This window comes from Hydra viridissima, unplaced genomic scaffold, assembly GCF_058129835.1.
Source record: "Hydra viridissima isolate aposymbiotic clone 2 unplaced genomic scaffold, HvirCarnegie_v1 scaffold_16, whole genome shotgun sequence".
In the NCBI taxonomy this organism is placed as follows: Eukaryota; Metazoa; Cnidaria; class Hydrozoa; order Anthoathecata; family Hydridae; genus Hydra; species Hydra viridissima.
Window position 1 is genome coordinate 2,857,332 of NW_028324315.1, and position 18,310 is coordinate 2,875,641.

Below are 18,310 nucleotides of genomic sequence, written 5' to 3' on the forward strand. Positions count from 1 at the left end.
TTCACAAAGTCTCTCGAAACGCAAAAACATTTCATAAACTTTTAAGCTTTCTTCTCATCTAAATTTACTTCTTTCTTCGCAATTTTTTCGCAACAATTAAATCTTAAAAAAAGAATAAATGCCTATTTGGATTTTCAAGTTTAAATACCAAAAACAGCTCCGTAGAAAGATAATATTTTGAAATACGTAGTAAACTTCGTTCAAAAACGAAAGAAAACAACCTTAATTAGATTTTATAATGTATAACGTTTAACTACAACCTAAATAATAATAATAATAAATAATCATAATAATAATAATAATAATAATAATAATAACAACAACAACAACAACAACAACAACAACAACACCAACAACAACAACAATGTAATAACAATACATTATATTATCATTATTATTATTAAAATAATAATATTAATATTGTTAACATAATAATATAATAATATATGCTCAACACTTAAATCAAAACTCCATTTTCTTCAATTTAAAAACTTTTTAATTTTATGCAATAAATTTTAATTTTAATATTTATCAATTTAAAAGCAGATACTAAAGGCCTTTTTACACTTACAGTTTATCAAAATCAAAGACTGTTATCAAAGGCTGTTATCAAATGCTGTTTTATATTAACGCGTTATAGAATATCTGTGCGTAACAATAAAGTTGCAGCGAGATTCAAATTAAATATAAAAAAGCCTTTCAAATGATAACTCAATTTTTTGTTTCTTCCCTTTCTTGTCTCATAGAAATGTTTTTAAGAAATTTGCTTTAGCTGTAACAACTGAAATGATTCTTAATGTTTGCTTTTTAACTTTTGGATTTGTAATTCTGGCTTCAAAACTTCTTGCCATTTATTTGATTATAAAAGTGAGGCAACGACTAAGCAATATACAGCATTTAATTCTTATGGGAATTAATTTCACGCAAGCTCAAGTTATTGCTTTGCTGAATTTAAGAATTATTCACGGATTAATCTCAGCTCAAAAAGGTGAAACTCCTGCTCTGGATATTTACATTACAATTGTATCCTTTAGTTTACATGAGTTTGCAATATTTATTTTCGTGGCAAATCGTTTTTGTGAAATATACTTAAATCTGCGGTACAATCAAGTATGGACGTATAGAAGGCTGAAAATCACTATGAGTTTAGTTATTGTAGTTCAAATTGCAGTATTTTTAGCTGTTATATTTTATCCAAAACTCTATGACTCCATAGAAAATGTATTTTCCATATACATCTTTCCAATAACTGATTCTCTTTTACTGGTTTTTATAATTATCACAATTGGATACATTGGCTATCATCTGCATCGTCATCATCAAGTCAGAAGGAGAACACTGCCTATGCACCATAACGTTGGCCTTCCTACAAATCAAATAGGTACAGTGTCTATACAAAAGAATTTGAAGCTCGCGTTTAGACGTTTTCTCGTGCCTTGTCTTATTGTTGTCAACTTCGTCGTCTTCTATCTAATCCCAGATTTAACATGTAATTGGCTTCTCATCAAAGAGCAAGTAAACGAAGAAAAATTAGAAAAACTGAACGATAAACTTTTAATTTTACTTTATTACATTGGATTTGCTTTCGATTTTCTCATATACACTTTTCTTACTCCACCAATCAGAAAGGAGCTTGTTTATATTTTTAACAAGAAGAAAAAGCAGCAACAATTACCATAGTAAAATCAATTTATTTACTTTAAAATCATATACAACTTTAACCGCAACAGTAAAATGATGAAAACAAAAATACAGAATATATAGAGTTATAGAATTACAGAATTATAAATGCCCTTTATTTCGTAGATCATTAAATTTTGTTGGTGAAGGATAAGTGTCACATACGGAACAGAGCTATAATTGGTTTGATTTGTCGTTTAATCAGGAAAAGGTAAGTATTCTAATAATTGTAACTGTACGTTTGTACTCTGATCAACAACCTTGCTAAATGATACGAAGAGGTCAAAACTTAAAAATATTAAAATACCTGAGAGACTCAAAATTTGCTCTTTTTTTTATCGAACTTAAATTTACAATAGTAAAAATATGGTATGTACTTTTTACTTCAATGTTTTAAATAACAAAATTAAAAAAATAATGATTTTTTTTTTCAATTTTTAAAGGGGGTTTACCACCTTAATAACACTATGAAAATATGCGTGAGCTAACAAACCATAAAATGCTGCATACATATCACTCCAGACAATAGAACCAGGAAATATCTAATCAACGACGCTGCAACATAGATTCCAATCATATTCGTATAATTGGGATCAATGTTGCAGGGTTGCAATTTTGTACAAGAATTAGAAATCCTTTCTTAGTTGCGTAGGGTTTCCACTGTAAATGCAAATTAAAATCGAGTTTTTTGAAAATTCAAAATCTAAATGATACAAAACAAACCTTGACAAAAACAGCAATTACTTATTGTAAATTATTGAAGTTTACTGAAAATAAATCGTAAATAAACTGTAATTTATAAGAACCCAGCTAAAACAAATAGCGTGATGATAATTAAACGTAATTAAATTTCCCATTACGTTTAATTTATTCAAAACCTTTATTATAAAAACAAAAACCAGGTTATTAGCACTTTTAAAAGATAGCGTTTAGAAAAAAAAAATCTTATTTAAGATATGTTTAGTTACATTTTAATATTTTGATAATATCTAAAATTTAAGATAGCTATAAATGACATATGATAGGTATGAAGGCTATAAATGACATATGATAGGTATGACTCTATGATCAATAACAGAGAATTGCGTCAGAAATACCCATTTTTTTAAAACGACATTTAAAACGACATGTGGCATCAACATCAAGTAGGATCGGAAGGTTATTAAAAAACAACTACAGAACGCGAAAACAAACTTAAATTTCGTCAAGAGCCGTGGTTTAGTTATCGTGAACTTTTCAACGCATTCAACAAAAACCGCGAACATCCTCTTTTTTTAAATACAGTCAGAAACTTTTTTTACTAAAGAAAAACATTGGGATTTCTATATAGAGACGTTAGAGAACTGCATGGTTCTATCAGTAGACAAAGCATGCATTAAAAATAAACAAATTAGATTTATTGTCCTGACCAGCTCGATCATCAGATTTGATTCCAATCGAATCTATTTGGGCTTAGATGGACAAAGAATTAGTCAAGGACCGAATGAAATCCGTAAATAATCTAAAGCAAGAACAAGATACTTTTTGCAGTTGCGACCGAAAATTGCAACAATTTTGTTAAGTAGATTCATAAAAGATGTGTAGCTTACAAAAAAGCACGTGGGGGACATTTTAATTACAAGTAAAGATGTTTATCTTTGCTACGGTAATTTTGATATATCGCAGTATTTTTATTGATAATTTTTGTCATTATGTTTGATAATGTTTTTATATACAATCATAAAGAAAAATTTTTCTCGCAAATAAAAAATAGTTTGTTAAATATATATTCATAATGTCTTATTATGAGCAAAATTACTTCGTAGTGAGGAATGGATAAAAACTTAAAGAATATTATAATAAAAAATATAGCAAAAGATTGGAAAAATTTTGCACGTGGCACTGATTGCATTAATATTGATGCTGTTGTTGAATATATAGATCATGACCTGGCTGAAGATGAGTTTAAAATTGAAATATTTTTAGAGAAACTTTACCATCAACATCTAAATGATTACAGGACTTGCATTCAGACATCTTTAAAAGTTATGAAAAGAAATGATGTACTGCAAGAAATATTCTTATTAGGTGTGTTTGCTTTTTGTTCAGATGTTTACAAATTGAAAAATAATGCAAATTTCTTTTCATCTCATTTTTTTTCCAGCTATCTAACCATATTATCATGTGAAAAACAAGCATCATAATTTAAATCAAAATAAAAATTTTGTTAACTTGTATTTAGTTCAGCTAAAATAGTTTTTTAGTTCTCCTGTCATTTGAAAATTTGTTTTCTTTTTTACGCATTATTTATGCTATGCTAAACCATTATAGTCATATCTATTTTATTTGCAGATGAAGAGCAGCGCAAGATTAGTAAGTAACTTTATATACAAATATATGCTTTTGAGTAAAAACATTTTTAATATTTAAAATATTTAAGTTTAACTTTGGGAAAAAAGTTTAACATTCTATGTTAAGTTTACTCAAAAAAAATGCCTGCATACTAGAGCTTTGTAAATCAATTTGATTCACAAATCAAGTGCTACTTTGATTTGAGATTTAATTAAAAGAGAAACTGATATGTGTTTTTTGAGTGATATCTTAGATTTTTAGTTTTTTTAAAATATATTGCTGGAAAGTTGGTAAAATATTTTTATATGCAAAATCTCAGCAGTTAAGGACCAATTTGTAACAAATTGATTAGTAAAGTTAACTGCTGATTAGTGACAGTAACAGTGATTGAATTAGTAATGCTTGGTTTTTATTTCATATAACTTTGACCTTATCCAGGAAAATATTTCCAAAATATCCTAAAATCTCTTGAATCAGCAAGTCTGTTACTTAACAACTTAGCATATTCTATTAAATTGCAATTTTTGTATCAATGGTTCAGCCTGTACTTTGCCATAGGTTAGCCGCAACATTTTCCTCTACCTCCTTTTTTGTTAACTCCTAATCTAACTTTTTAAAGCTACAATACCAGGGTATTTGTCACATCAGTGCAGCATACAATCACAATTTTCATCACACTATTCAAACCACAAACTCTTTATAGTTTTTATGCATCCTAAAGGGATTAATATGGATCTTAGTAATTTGGTGATGGATGCACATTGATTAAAAAAAAGTACACAGATTGTATGTGTCTTTTTTATACGCAACATGTTCATTAAAATTGAGTATTATTAACCTTTTTTGAACAAAAAACAAAGCTTAATACTCATAGCAAATATGATTAATGCTTATAAGTTCTTTTTTTTTCCTAGTATCATTCTTGAAAACTAATCACTTTGAAAAATATGGTTAACTAATTCTTCTAACATGCTTTTCAAGTTTTTTCCACAATGTTATTAGAATGCTTCTTAAATGTCCATGATTCTTATGATATTGTTAATTTTATAAGCTTATGGTAGCAGGAGTCTGTTACTAAAGATGTTTTTTTAAATCTCATGTTAAACTTTATAAATCATAGTTTTTGTTCACCTAATTGTTTGATCTAATGACTTTAGTTTCTTTGATATTATTTGCTTAAACTTTTGGTTTTTAGCAGTTTTTTTGTAATTTCTTACTTGACTTTTCAATTTGACTGTTGAAACCTGAAGCATTTCAATAGTGATATCAAACTTCTCTTTTCTGTTATAACTTCTACTTGTCCAGTGAAATAATTTTATCTATTTCTATTGTTTTCTTGTTTATTTGTTACCCTATCTCCTGTCTAAAGTTACATTTTTATCTTGTAAAACCTTAGCCAAAATTAAGGAGCGTTTTAACACAGGCTAATAGAAGTTTACAAAACATTTAAGAATTTAAAAAAATACTGTTCTATCATGTAAGTCAAAATTTTCTGAAGTTCACTCTTGAAAATGTAACTAAAGCTAAACTACTTACTAAAACAATTGTCAATTTGTCTTTCTTTTGATTTTGAATGCCAAAGTTGCAACATTTTGTTACTTTTCTCACAAAACTATTTTTATTGACCTACATACTTGTCTCAAATCTGCTCTCTGTAATATTTCCTCTTTTAAAAAAAGATCTTTTAATTTAAATGTGAAAAAATTGTTCATTTTATTTCCTAAAATCAGTAATCTTGAAGTCAATAATTTTTGATAAAGACATTTCTTCTGATTGTTGTATCTTTTGAAGTCACTTTTGATTTTTTTCAGCGAAAAAAAAAAAAAAAAAAAAAAGGGGTTACTAACTTTTGATAAGCTTTAAAAATTTTTATGTTTTAAGAGGTTATTAAGTTTCTCAAAATATTGTCAAAGTTAATATTTTCTTTTTTCTTTTTGTTATACACAAATAACTTAAAAAGGATTTTTTTTGGTTCAAATTTTTACAGTTATGTTTTATTTACTATCATATTTATCAAAATAGGTATTCATCTATATTTCTTTACTTTGTTTTTTGTTGTTTGTTTTTTTTTATAACTTTTCATCAACTTTTATCATTATTCATAAGATCTTTTGTTTAAGCTTGTGTTGAGTTATATAGTGATAAGGTTTTGAGTTTTATGTAAATTTGTAATTGAGTTGTTCTGTGAGTAGTAATGCTTGACTAATATATCAAATGGCCATCTTACTACACTGAATACCACTTACTACACTGAAGTCACTGAACACCTTCATTATAAAATTGCTTAACATTTTTAACCTTCATCATGTTTATTTTCATACTTTATTAACAACTTAATCATTTTTTGTATTTTCAGAAATCTGTGATGAGCTGAAAAAGTTTTATCTTACGAATTATGGAAAAACTTTAAATCAATTAGAACATAAACTCATAAGCCCAACTGAAGTTGAACTTTTAAACAAGTTTGTAGAATTAACTGCAGTTGACGCAAATGAAGTTTTAAGAGATACTGTAAATGTTGTTGAGCGAGAGTTCTATCGATGAAAACAAAAGAACTATAAACCAGTTAAGTTTGAGGAAGTATTTTCAAAGGACTTATCACTGCTTTTAATTTCTGGTATTGCTGGAATAGGAAAATCTTGGCTGCTTAAAAAATGCTTACTTGACTGGGCTTGCAATTCCTTATGGCAAAATGTGGATATAGTTCTTTATCTTGAATGCAAAAAGTTAAATCAGCTTCAAAACATCAGTATCTTAGATGAGCTGGTTCAAGTTTTCTACAAAGACATTTTTAAAGATTTAAATGTTTGTGAACATTTTTCTATAATGTTTGTTATTGATGGATTGGATGAGTTTGCTTATTTAGATGAATTATTAAAACATAATCCAGTAGATCCAAGTGAGCATCCTATTGTTAATGCATTAGCAGATGCCTTGGATACAAAAAAACACAAATGTGTTGTTGCCGGAAGAGTTGGAGCTATATTGCAATACAAAAACAAAGTGTCTGAATGCAGAAATAAGTTAGCTGTTCAAATAATGGGTTTTAATGACAATGGAATAAATGATTACACAGAAAAAAACTGCAGCAATAAAAAAGTTGTACAAAATGTTCTTGAATCATGTAACATCACTAAAGCCATGGCTCAAGTCCCGTTTTATTTATCTGCAATGTGTACAATTATTGGTACATCCACTCTAAGTGATTCTTATTCATTCTTCAGTATGACAGAATTGTATTGTTGCATTTTTTTATACTTTTTACAAAAGCACATAAATAAAAACAATGAACCAGTTTATAAGATGATGCAAAGTGAGAGTAGCAGGCAGTATATTTTTAGTGTTTGTAAAATTGCTTGGTATATGTTTAATCAAGGTAAAGTTGTTTTTTCTCAAAAAGAAATTAAAGCATTTGAATTTGGTGAACTTGAAAACTTTGGTTTTATTGAAAAAGTTGAATCACAACTTGGTTACCAATATCAGTTTGTTCACCTCACTTTAATGGAGTTCTGTGCTTCAGTATATGCACATATATTTTTGAGTCCTGAGGAGATTATCAGTAACATAAGGTTGCGCAGCTGTTTACCTATGATCTGTGGATTAACAAATGAAAATGAAAGATGTTTTGTTATTTTTTTTGCAAACTTGAGGAATTCAAATAAGGGAAGAAATTCATTGCTTAATGCTTTATGTGGTAAGTTCTTTTCATGAAAAAGTTTTAAGAAATTTTAAAGTTTTCACTACTTTTTAAAACTAAACGAGTATTATTTTTTTATAGTTTATAATCAATGTGATTATGTAATTATGTTTTCCAAAGCTTTCATCTCACATCAAATGTGAGATGAAAGGTTTGGAAAACATGTATGTAATTGTAATTAAGTCAAAGATTTTGGTATTTGATGTGAAAGAGAAGATATTTTTTTATAAATGATTTTTCAAACTGAGTACTTTTTGATAAATTTACTCAGTTTTCTTATTTGGAAAGTTATTAAAAGTTGCATGGAGATTTGAGCAAGTAAGTTGAAAGTGATTTAAATAAAAATTTATTTCATGGAAATAAGGGGAAAAATTTTAAAAATGAAAAATTTATATTTTCTTCTCATTGGCGTTAAATATTTAGAATGAAAACAATGGTCTTCATTTGAAATCATTATGTATTATATGATTCTTTTGAAGAACCATTGCAATTATAAAAGATTATTGTTTGACTTTTTATACTTATTGTTGTTCATACTGATACTATTTACATGCATATATTTTTCTTTTTAAGAAAAATTTCTTTTTAAATATTTGTTTAAAATTTTTAATTAGAAATATATTTCCGCTGAAAATGTTTAAAACCTATGTCATTTTTTAAAAGTTGTTTAAATTTTTCTTAAAACTGTTTTCCTATCATACATACATACATACATACATACATACATACATACATACATACATACATACATACATACATACATACATACATACATACATACATACATACATACATACATTTTTTCATTCTTTATAGAGAAAATGTATTATTTATAGAATCTTAAATTTTACTTTTTTTTAGATATGATACCGAAAAATTCTTTGGAAAGCTATCTTGGTAAATATAATTTTCATAATAATTTGTTTATGAACAATTTACCAGTGCTTAATTGATTGATAATGTGATTGTCTTATGTTTTTGTGAAAGTTTCCGCAATCCATATATATTCATACAACTCACTTCTCAAATGTTTAAAGCAGTTGATGATTCAACATCTTATGTTATTTAAAAAATAAGTGATAAAATGTTACAATGCCATACTCTTTCTTAAAATGGACATCAGGATTCAGACCTAAAAAATGTTTTCTTGAATTAATTATAAAGTCAATAATTTTATGAAAATTTCATTCAGTTTGAACAAATATTTGACTAAAGAATCGTTCCACTATTATTAATGTCAGTTTATTGTATTTCTGAAATGGTAATACTGTCAGTTGCATTCTAATATTGTCAGTTTAAAAGCCTACACCACCCCCAACAAACTTCATCGAAATCTGAAGTGACCTGATAAAAATTTGGTCTATTTTGTTATGGAATGACCCATGGATGGGAAAATTGATCAATCTGAAAAGAAAAATTAGCAATACATCTTCGAAGCAAGACTATGTAAGACTATGTTAGCCTTGGGAGAAACAAATCGCAGGCAACAAATCTCGCAATCAAAAATCTAATTTAAGATAGTTGCATGTTATAAAATAAAAGTAATTATAATGTTATTTATTTGCATGAAAAAAATCTAACTCTTGGAGATATTTGTAAAAATTTTGTTAATAGATACAATGTTTTCCTGTCATTTTTTCGATGCATAGAATCAAAATAGTATGAATTAGCCATATTAGAGAAACCTTGTTTAGCTTTAACCAGCTTGAACTTCAAAGTAAATGGCATTGATTTGCATCTAATGCTAAAAATGTTGGGCTTTAATTAATGCACATTATTAAAATTTCAACAACAAGTCAAAGATTTACAAACATTGCATCTTAAAGTTTATTGATCAAATATTTGACAAACTTAAATCATTGAATCTTAGTTTACAGGGATGACTTTTTTTACCAATGGTTTAACTTTCATCACTATCTATATATAGCATAAACATCATAAACTGTTATGCAGATTTAAGTTCAAATGGTGAAAAAGTTTTTGAGTTATTGAAGTTTAAATTTTGATCAGGTTTCCAAAAATGGGTTTTCATGTCATTTTGAATTTCATTAGTGATGAGTTGGCCGTGTAAAGAGCATATAAACTTTTGGGAAGAAAATCTACTGTATATTCTTCTTTAACTTGATGAACTGTTTAATGATAAAAGTGAGGAAATTATGGAAAGTTCTCTTGAGTCAAGAAGTTGCAGTAACTATAGCAGGCCATGTTGCAAAAAAAAATATCAAAAAGGTCTATATGTGAAAGTTGCAAAGCATATTTGAATGCTGGAGACAGCGATCTTGAAAATAACTCTTATCTATCTCTCTTATCATGTGGTGAACTATTTGTTCCATCCAAAAAGCTTGCAGAATTTGTTTATAGTGTAATTGCCATTTTGGATTTAATTGAGAATGAAATTTCATCTTTATCAATTCCTGTCATTAAAAATTCTTGTCAATATTTTTTTTAATAACAAAGACCATTGAAGAATTTCCTTTCCAATAATAACTTAAAAACATTTAAAAAAAGACAAAGAAAAAAATAAAAAATTGGAAATATAAGTTGTGTTATGCAAGCTGTATAGCATTTGTTTTTTATACTTTATTAAAATTAATTTTTATTTGAGTCCTATGAATTAATTCTTGAGATTTTTTGCATAGTGTAAGAATATAGAGAAATATAGATATATATTATAGATAAATATAATATACATAAATATAAATGTACTTTGATTTGAATAATTTTTGTGACAATCAGTTAACTTTGGTATTTTGGCAATGGCTACAAATCTCTAACAAATATTACTCAAATATCTTCAAATCTTTGATACCTATAATATCTTGATTAAATAAATAATAATAAACACCAATTGCCACTTTTATACTAAAGAAATTTAAGTATATTGTTAAGGTTTGCATTGCTTTTTAAAAATTAGATATTTAGTGCAGCCCTTTTTTCGAACAAAAATCGGCCTCTTGATTTCTTCCTCAAGAATGTAAGATATACAGCCGTGAATAGCCCATAAAGTGATCTGGAAACTTCGGAGAAATATCTGCTTTATCTGCTAATGCAAAGTTTTTATCTGCTAATGCAAAGTTTTTAAACCATGTGTTTATCATTTATACCTGCTGTAATTATCGAATGTGAGCTTTATTACTATCAAGTTTTAATGTTCCTTTTTAACTGTTGTTAAAAAGGAACATTAAAATATCAATAAATCAACAACCATACTTGCATGAAATTTAACTAGTAAAAAGTGATAGGGTAGGGTGGGGCTAATTGAGTAGTTTTTACTAAATCTAATAGATCTCTTGAATGGTGCGTCGGATTTACATAACTTTTTCACTATTAGAAAGAAAATTTTATCTGCTAAAAATTGCTTAAGAAAAAAAAGCGTTTTTACATTTGTTTGAGAAAATATTTCTTAAGGTTTACCGACCTGTTCAACCGCTGCCCCACTGTGGTAAGTTGAGCAGCTGCGTGGGATAAGTTAAAAATAAAGTAAATGAAATTTTTATTCCTGAATTTTTGTCATTCATTTTACTGACTAAGTAATATTTAAGTAAAAAAAATTTAAAAGAAGCAAAAATTTTATAGCTTTAAATCACATTTACATATATTTTTAAAAAAAGGGTTTCAGATAATATTTTAAATTGTTAAAAGTATTTAATGATGATTAATTTAAAAGTGTTTATGGACCTTAAAATGTTTACCCAGCGAAATTTGTTTCTCCGTATCCGAATTATGCCGTTTTATTAATTAATTTTATTAACTTTATTAATTAATTTTTTTCAAACCTGCTCAACTTACCCCGACTAGACTAGGTTTTTGGTCCAAAATCGGAAAAGTGCCCGTGATCTCACTTGACCGTGGTCCAACAACCTTTTGATGCGTATTGTATTACAATTGTATATACCTATCTATCATCCATTAGATGTTTTGTCATTTGATCGAAAAGAGAAAAATACTCTTAGTTTTCTTTTTAAGTTGTCAAAATAGCGTGATGAGTAAAACTTTAAAATCCATGGTGTCAAAAAGTTCACGTAAACCGAGTTTTCGTTATCAGTTCATGTGCAAATAAACAATAATTATATTTTGTTCGCATTTTAAATAAAATAAAAAATTAAATGTTCGATATTCCGTTAAAAAAAAAATTTACATCTGTAATTAAAATAAGAGCTGTTAAAATAAGTAATATTACTATTAATATGATTTTTTTTTTTAATCAGGTGACCTTGATGATGATGATGATGATGAGAGTGATGCTGATGATCATGATGATAGTGATAATTATGGTAGTGACGATGATGATAATGATGATGATAATTATGGTATTGAAGCGATGTTCATGGAATGCTTCTTTGAAGCGCAGGCATCAATAACAGAGGATTTGAAAAGATCAATTGTTCAACGACGGTGGTGGATTATCATAGAAGACGAAAAAACTGCTCGTGAAGTTTTACATAATAAATATTTCATGGAGAAATTCATCGAAGCAGGTATCAAGTTGGATAGTTGACTTGTTTTTAAAAAAATTTTATCTGGGGATGAAAGAAACCTTCTCATCAAATGTTCTACAAACGTACATCAAGTCTATTTTTGTCATCCATTGAGAATTGATGGACGTAACGTAAGATTAAATCCAAAACGTAAGATTAAAGATTTGATGATAAATATCAGTGAAAGTTTTGTACCAAAGGAGGAGTTCGAAGGTTTCCTACCGTGGATTCGACTCGCTGAAAAATTAAATCTTCACCTTCACGACGACACAAACTTCATCACCGACATCTGTAATTGGCTTCGTAATTTGAATTTCAAGCGGTTACTGATCAAGTACCGTGGAGAAGACTTTCACCGCATTAAAAAGTTGGAGAAGCGAAAGTGAAAATGTTTGAAAATATTTTTGTCAATGAAAAAAGTAAAATATTGAAATAATATACAAAATATTTATTAAGCTTTAAATAATCGATGAACTAAAATTATTCCTAATTTTCCTTATAAATTATAAAACATGTTAAAATTTGACATTTTCATTTTTGATTTTTTTAGTTTCTATAGTTTTTAGAAAATTTTAGCGCTGATTTGTTAAAATGTCTATTAATAGTTTTTTTTTTATTATTAAATTTGAAAAAATTGGTTGATGATGTCAGAGTAAAAGCTTAAAAGCAAATAAATACTATTTTTATATTTATACTATACTATATTATGCTATGTATATTTCATTTGAAACACTACTAGCAAAATGAGGATTCCAGCTGCATAGTAGCTTTTTAGTGCTCATATCGATCGTTTTCTATCGTGAGAAGCTTTTAGCGCTTTCAAAAAATCTTTTTCCAGATGTTACTTCAGTTTCAAACTATCGAGTGCAACCGTAAATTTCATAAAAAACTTCCAGCAATTTTTTGAAAATCTTTTTATAGAAATCTTTGCTTTTTTTTTCTTTAGAATAATGTGAAAATTACTAAATAACAATTTCTCGGAAAAATTCTTTAACTATTTTACCATGAAAAATAGGCAGTTATCGCCATCAAGTTGGTAATAGCCAGGACACATTTTATTGTATTCGAGAACAAGACAAGTGTGTCTGTAAAAAATTTCTCAGGTGTATCAATCTAATGGGAGTTTGAAAAGTTTCAAAATCAGAGACAAGAACAACTCAATAGTTTTTTAAGCTTGTTCCCTTCTCTGATTGATTGTTCAGCTCTTATAATAATCCAAAGCAGATTGAAACTATATCAAGTTCTTCATTACTGATATTTGTATCTGTTTGGTGTCGTGTTTAACGACCAAGTGTGTGGTGCGATCCAAAAGGCGATTGGAATTGAAGGCGCTTCATCCCAACGTGTAGAGATTTGTGCAGAACGCGTATCAACACTGCAAAGAAAACACCATTTAAAGATGAGAGAAATCAAAAATGAGATGAGAAAAGTTTTGTCCAATCTTAAATAGGGACCCTTGCTTGCCAATAAGCTGGCTTGATATCCTTGTGCTCACATTCGTGTTTGCACATGTGAGAATCTTTGTAGCGCACATTATAGCGGCTTTCCAAAGGGCCATCATGCATACCACAAATCACCTCACTACATACAACATAGCTAGAATACAATTGTCACCTTAAAATCAAAGTAGTAGATAACTGTAGAAATGGATAAAGTAACAGGTAGAATAATGCAACAGGTTGTCTGGTACATATACTTGCCTGCTCCATGATATATTCTACGACCAATCATCCATAAAGTCAAATGCAGTTCATCTAACCTACCTGCTATGCTTACCACTTTAGTGGGCAGCAAAACATACAAACAAACTTACACTGCTGTCGATATTGCCTCAAAACGTAAGCAAATATTCTGACATCAATAACCACAGGAGCTTTTAATGGCTGCTCGTGGATCATCAGAGCGTAACTCAGAATGGGTGAGAGCTTTGGCTGAAGATGCATACATTCAACTGTGAACCAACTTGTTTGACTGGAAAGAACCCTTCAAAGGTAATGAGGGCTAAGGCGGTCACATTCACACACAATAGACCTCGAAGAGCTTTTGATTCTATCAACATTTGTTCAATATTTTTATCAACAAGGCAAACTCAAAAGCTGACGTCGCCATGCGACTAACCCTATATAGTCACTTAAAAAATACACTGTTTGCAATGTGATATGTCAAAACAACTGGCCCTCATGGTAACCATTAGCTCTTTGCAAACGAATCTCAGTTGTATTTCGTCTGAGTGATAAAACACAACGGGGATTCGTTCGCAATGAGCTAATGGGTGGTTACCGTCTTGATGAGGCAATCACTTAAGCTCCTTAACAAATAACCATTAATCTGCAACCTGTTCTCGATAAGTGAGATAATGACCTTATGTAATATTTGTCATACCATCTGATGCAATCCTTTTTCTTTGTGTCGAGAGAGTTAAGATTGACTTTATTTTACTTTTAGACTCCAATCTTGTAGCCACGGCTCTTAAAGACCACTTGTTTATATCTGAACTCAATGCACTCACTAAGATATTGGTTATACAACTCATCCCGGACATTTTTATTGACCGCTATACTATTAGCGTATATCAAGCTTTATTAAGCACATCTACTAATCCTGTAATCACTAATAAAACCGGACTATCAGAGCCTGTAAAAAACTATGAAATATCGATGGCAATTGTACTCGCCAAAAGATATGCATTGTTATCCTCATCATAGAGTATATACGGGTTTGCAGCAAGCATGTTGTAAATATCATTTTTACAACGGAAATAAAAAAAAAATTTGCCGCTTACAGTTTTTTTTTTTTTTAACCCGCTCTTGTGCATTAAGAGAATACCAGTATCCAAAAAGGCCGGCAATTACACCACTAGCAACAAAGATGCACTTGGGCATTCTAATCTAAATTCATTTTTACCGATTAGCTTTGCACATAGTTGATGATAAGTGCACAATATATAACACACTTGCAGCAGCCGTTTTTGTAATTTGTTGTAACAGGTGTTGGGGTGGTCATTTTTCTATGAGTTCCTTCAGATGAAAGTATTATTATAAGAAAATTGAAATGTTTTGCCGCTAACATTTCATATTGTTCTTTAGAGATAGCTCATGTAGGTTCAAAGTAATCTTTTTCTTCAAGCTGTCACTTAGTAGCATTAACTTTATCTGTATTATGGAATATTATGCACATATTCTTTGTCCAATTGTAGAATATAATGAAACATAAAACATTGCTTCGATTAGTCGCGATAAAAAATTGCTTCGATTAGTCGCGATAAGAATTTTGATGTTATACCACCGAGTTGGATTGTGTGCGTTGGTCTATAAAAAGTTTTAGAGATTATCATTCGTGATGGATGGCGATTGAAAATATCTTTATAAGTGATGATCATTTTGCTAAAGTGCTCAAGCAAAACTTCCTATTTGTATTTTTACTTGCTATTTTTATTATTAGAACACAATACCATCCATAATTATCTTTTTTCATTATTTTACGACTCCAGATGAAATCACTAATTTTAAAGAATATGCTTCAGGCGGAGTATGGAACGAGAACTCACAAAGCAGACGTATTCAGGTCTTTTGAAAAAAGTTTTTCTAGTAGGAAACAATGTTGCTCATTAAGGTAAAACTGTAAAGGCAGGAGAAACTTCAGTAATTGCTAAAAAAGTTAAACGTGAAGCATTATTGCGTGAACTAGACGAGGAAAAGGGATAAACCTTGGTCTATACGAAATTATAGACCAAGCTCTTACTAATGACAATGACGTCAAAGAATCTAAAATTATTTGTAAACATCATATAATAAAAAATCAGAAAAAAGAGTTTGATAAAAGTTCTCAAAAAAAAAGAGTAATAAATCGATTTTACCTTGTTTTTATCTTATTGTTGGTGCATTTTTAATTCAAGGGGCAAAACATTAGAGCACAACATTATAAAAGTGTCCCACACGAAACTGACGCGCCTGCGCTGATGCGTGTTGAGGGGGACAAAAAAATTAATGCACCTAAAAGATGTGATGCATGGGCAATTTACACGCATCTCATTGCAAGACATCGCTGGATATTCTTAAATATTCTTAAAAGTATATGAAACCTTTTTGCAGACTATCCGTAATGCTTTTGTGTTAACATAATTGACTGATCACACCTCATAATGCTTCGCATGCAGCATAATGATCCAGCTAATACTTCAATGCTATGAGTCCAGTTAATATTCAGTTTTATCAACAGCTCATGTTGCAGTTGAAAAATTTTTTACTGTCTTCTTCCAACGATTTAATTGCTTTTTAAACTCATTTACATCTAGTTCCAGATTGCCTGATACAAGAACGAGCAGTTTGGAATCACTACATGTAAGGTGTTTTTTTTTTGTTTTGGTTTAGTACAGTTTCCTAATCATTATAAGAAAACATCAATTTTGTGTTTCGGGCATTAAAGGCCAACATGGGTGAAACTATAATTATGTAAATGTGTAAAGATTTGGATTAAAAAATAATTCAACACAATTTATTTACTTTACTTTCATTACATTAGGTTACTCGTTTTTTTTTTGTTTTTTTTATTTCAATTTTTTTTTTCAAATTTTTAGGTTATGCATTCAAATGTCTTTTAATTTTTCAAAGTTGAATTTTATTAAGGTAATATATTTTTGGCCGTAAAAAAGTAGGCCCTCACAAAAAGTTGCGCGATAAAAAGAAGTGGAGAATGCAATGGTTTCAATAAAATCTAATCCCGTATCAAGAAGTGCAAACACTCTTAAAGTATTTCCTAATGATTGAAGAAATATTCGATTTTCTTTAGTTGAAATAACTCGTTGTTTAGAACCGATGTTTCGAAACCCGTCGAAAACAAACTCATTTTAGTGGATTTTAAGTTTAACGTTTCTTTTCTTCAAAATTTCAACTTTAAAATCTCATCCTTTTTTATAATTTTTAAATGATTTAATATCTTATAATTCTTGGTTTTAAATTCATTAACTTAGTTAAACAGTTTAAATTGTCTTTCAAAACTTTTCTAATACAGGAACTGGTACCCCAGCAAAATCTCAGCTACTAACTTACTGCATTATTTTCTAAATGATTAAAGATCGTGTTATGGTAGCTTGTGCAGTAGAACTCTTGTATGACGTAGCGGTAAATTGAGGAACCGATCTGACTGTCCGTTTTGTTTTAAACCATGGTCGTGCAATCATTGAAAAGTTTAATGTACAAATAAAAGATCAAGAGGTGCAAAGCCTAGGATCATATGATGAATAGTGATCATATGGTAGCTAATGGGAAATAGGGTTATCCACTACTGATTCGAATGCTGCAATATCACTCGTATTTGCTAGAAATCATTTACATTGCACACCGCTTGACTTTAAGCTCTTATCCATCCTTATTCATTTTATCCAAGTGCTTTTGGATACCTGCTTGAGTTAGATTCTGTTTGCAGATGTTTATCATAAACACTAACAGTGGTTCAACACCCAACTACTCGCTCAATAATATTTATTTTGAACTTAAATTAATGCGTTTACATGAGTTGGCATTCAGTATAGCCTCGGAAATAACTGAACACATCGCTTTAAACTTTAACACAATAGTCCGTTACCGTAAATTGTGATGATGCTAAAACAAGTTGGATCATTGATATCGATGTTGGGTGAGCTAATTTAAAATAAGTATTAATTGTTCAAGTAGGCTTACGGTGTGCTGTCTAGTAGCAACCAAGATGCTAGCTCTGAAACAAATGAAGTCTTATCCGAAGCTATGGTCCTCTAGTATTCACCCCCATTGACTGGCACGTCGGAACTTTACAACACTTAGTTGGGGACTGTCAAACTGTTTCCAACAACTCATTCACGTTGGAGGTTTAGAATTCAGAAAATCTGGTAATGATCTTCAGATTTTAATCACTCGGACAGCCGGAACAGGAACAGTAGATGTCTGTGTGTTTAAGATCATGGATTCAAAAGCAATGTTTGATGGTTTAAGATGGTGTTTTATGGTAAGTTAAATGATTGACAAGTGCGGTTGCAAAAAAAAATCTTTGCATGACTGATTGTACCAATGCTTACATGTTGGCTTGTCTACTTTTGGCTACTTCTTTTGGTTGTTTAATAGTGAGTAGTTTTTATGCGTATTAGTTCCCT

At 29.3% G+C, this 18,310-nt stretch overlaps 2 protein-coding genes across 4 annotated transcripts; both read left to right on the forward strand.

Moving 5' to 3' along the window:
* The first annotated feature begins 2,982 nt into the window (after positions 1 to 2,982).
* LOC149877346 (uncharacterized) lies at positions 2,983 to 6,677 on the forward strand. Of its 3 annotated transcripts, none has more exons than XM_090073931.1 (4): positions 2,983 to 3,325; positions 3,646 to 3,747; positions 4,012 to 4,032; positions 6,368 to 6,677. In XM_090073931.1, the coding sequence occupies exons 2-4, from the start codon at positions 3,708 to 3,710 to the stop codon at positions 6,553 to 6,555; spliced, it is 249 nt and encodes an 82-aa protein (XP_089930057.1). In that variant the 5' UTR covers positions 2,983 to 3,325; positions 3,646 to 3,707; the 3' UTR covers positions 6,556 to 6,677. The 3 variants fall into 3 exon arrangements, with proteins under 3 accessions (XP_089930057.1, XP_089930058.1, XP_089930056.1); XM_090073932.1 differs by having other exon boundaries at positions 3,179 to 3,301; XM_090073930.1 differs by lacking the exon at positions 2,983 to 3,325 and having other exon boundaries at positions 3,490 to 3,747; positions 6,368 to 6,567.
* On the forward strand, positions 6,567 to 12,855 carry LOC149877347 (uncharacterized). The gene is made up of 3 exons (XM_090073929.1): positions 6,567 to 7,705; positions 8,570 to 8,605; positions 11,917 to 12,855. The coding sequence occupies exons 1-3, from the start codon at positions 6,838 to 6,840 to the stop codon at positions 12,204 to 12,206; spliced, it is 1,194 nt and encodes a 397-aa protein (XP_089930055.1). The 5' UTR covers positions 6,567 to 6,837; the 3' UTR covers positions 12,207 to 12,855.
* Positions 12,856 to 18,310: the final 5,455 nt, after the last annotated feature.

Coding starts and splice junctions, on each gene's coding strand:
- LOC149877346 (XM_090073930.1), top strand. CDS start 3,492: ATGGATAAAAACTTAAAGAATATTATAATAAAAAATATAGCAAAAGAT. Junction 3,748..4,011: donor GCAAGAAATATTCTTATTAG/GTGTGTTTGCTT, acceptor TTTTATTTGCAG/ATGAAGAGCAGCGCAAGATT. Junction 4,033..6,367: donor TGAAGAGCAGCGCAAGATTA/GTAAGTAACTTT, acceptor TTGTATTTTCAG/AAATCTGTGATGAGCTGAAA.
- LOC149877347 (XM_090073929.1), top strand. CDS start 6,838: ATGTTTGTTATTGATGGATTGGATGAGTTTGCTTATTTAGATGAATTA. Junction 7,706..8,569: donor ATTGCTTAATGCTTTATGTG/GTAAGTTCTTTT, acceptor ACTTTTTTTTAG/ATATGATACCGAAAAATTCT. Junction 8,606..11,916: donor TTCTTTGGAAAGCTATCTTG/GTAAATATAATT, acceptor TTTTTTAATCAG/GTGACCTTGATGATGATGAT.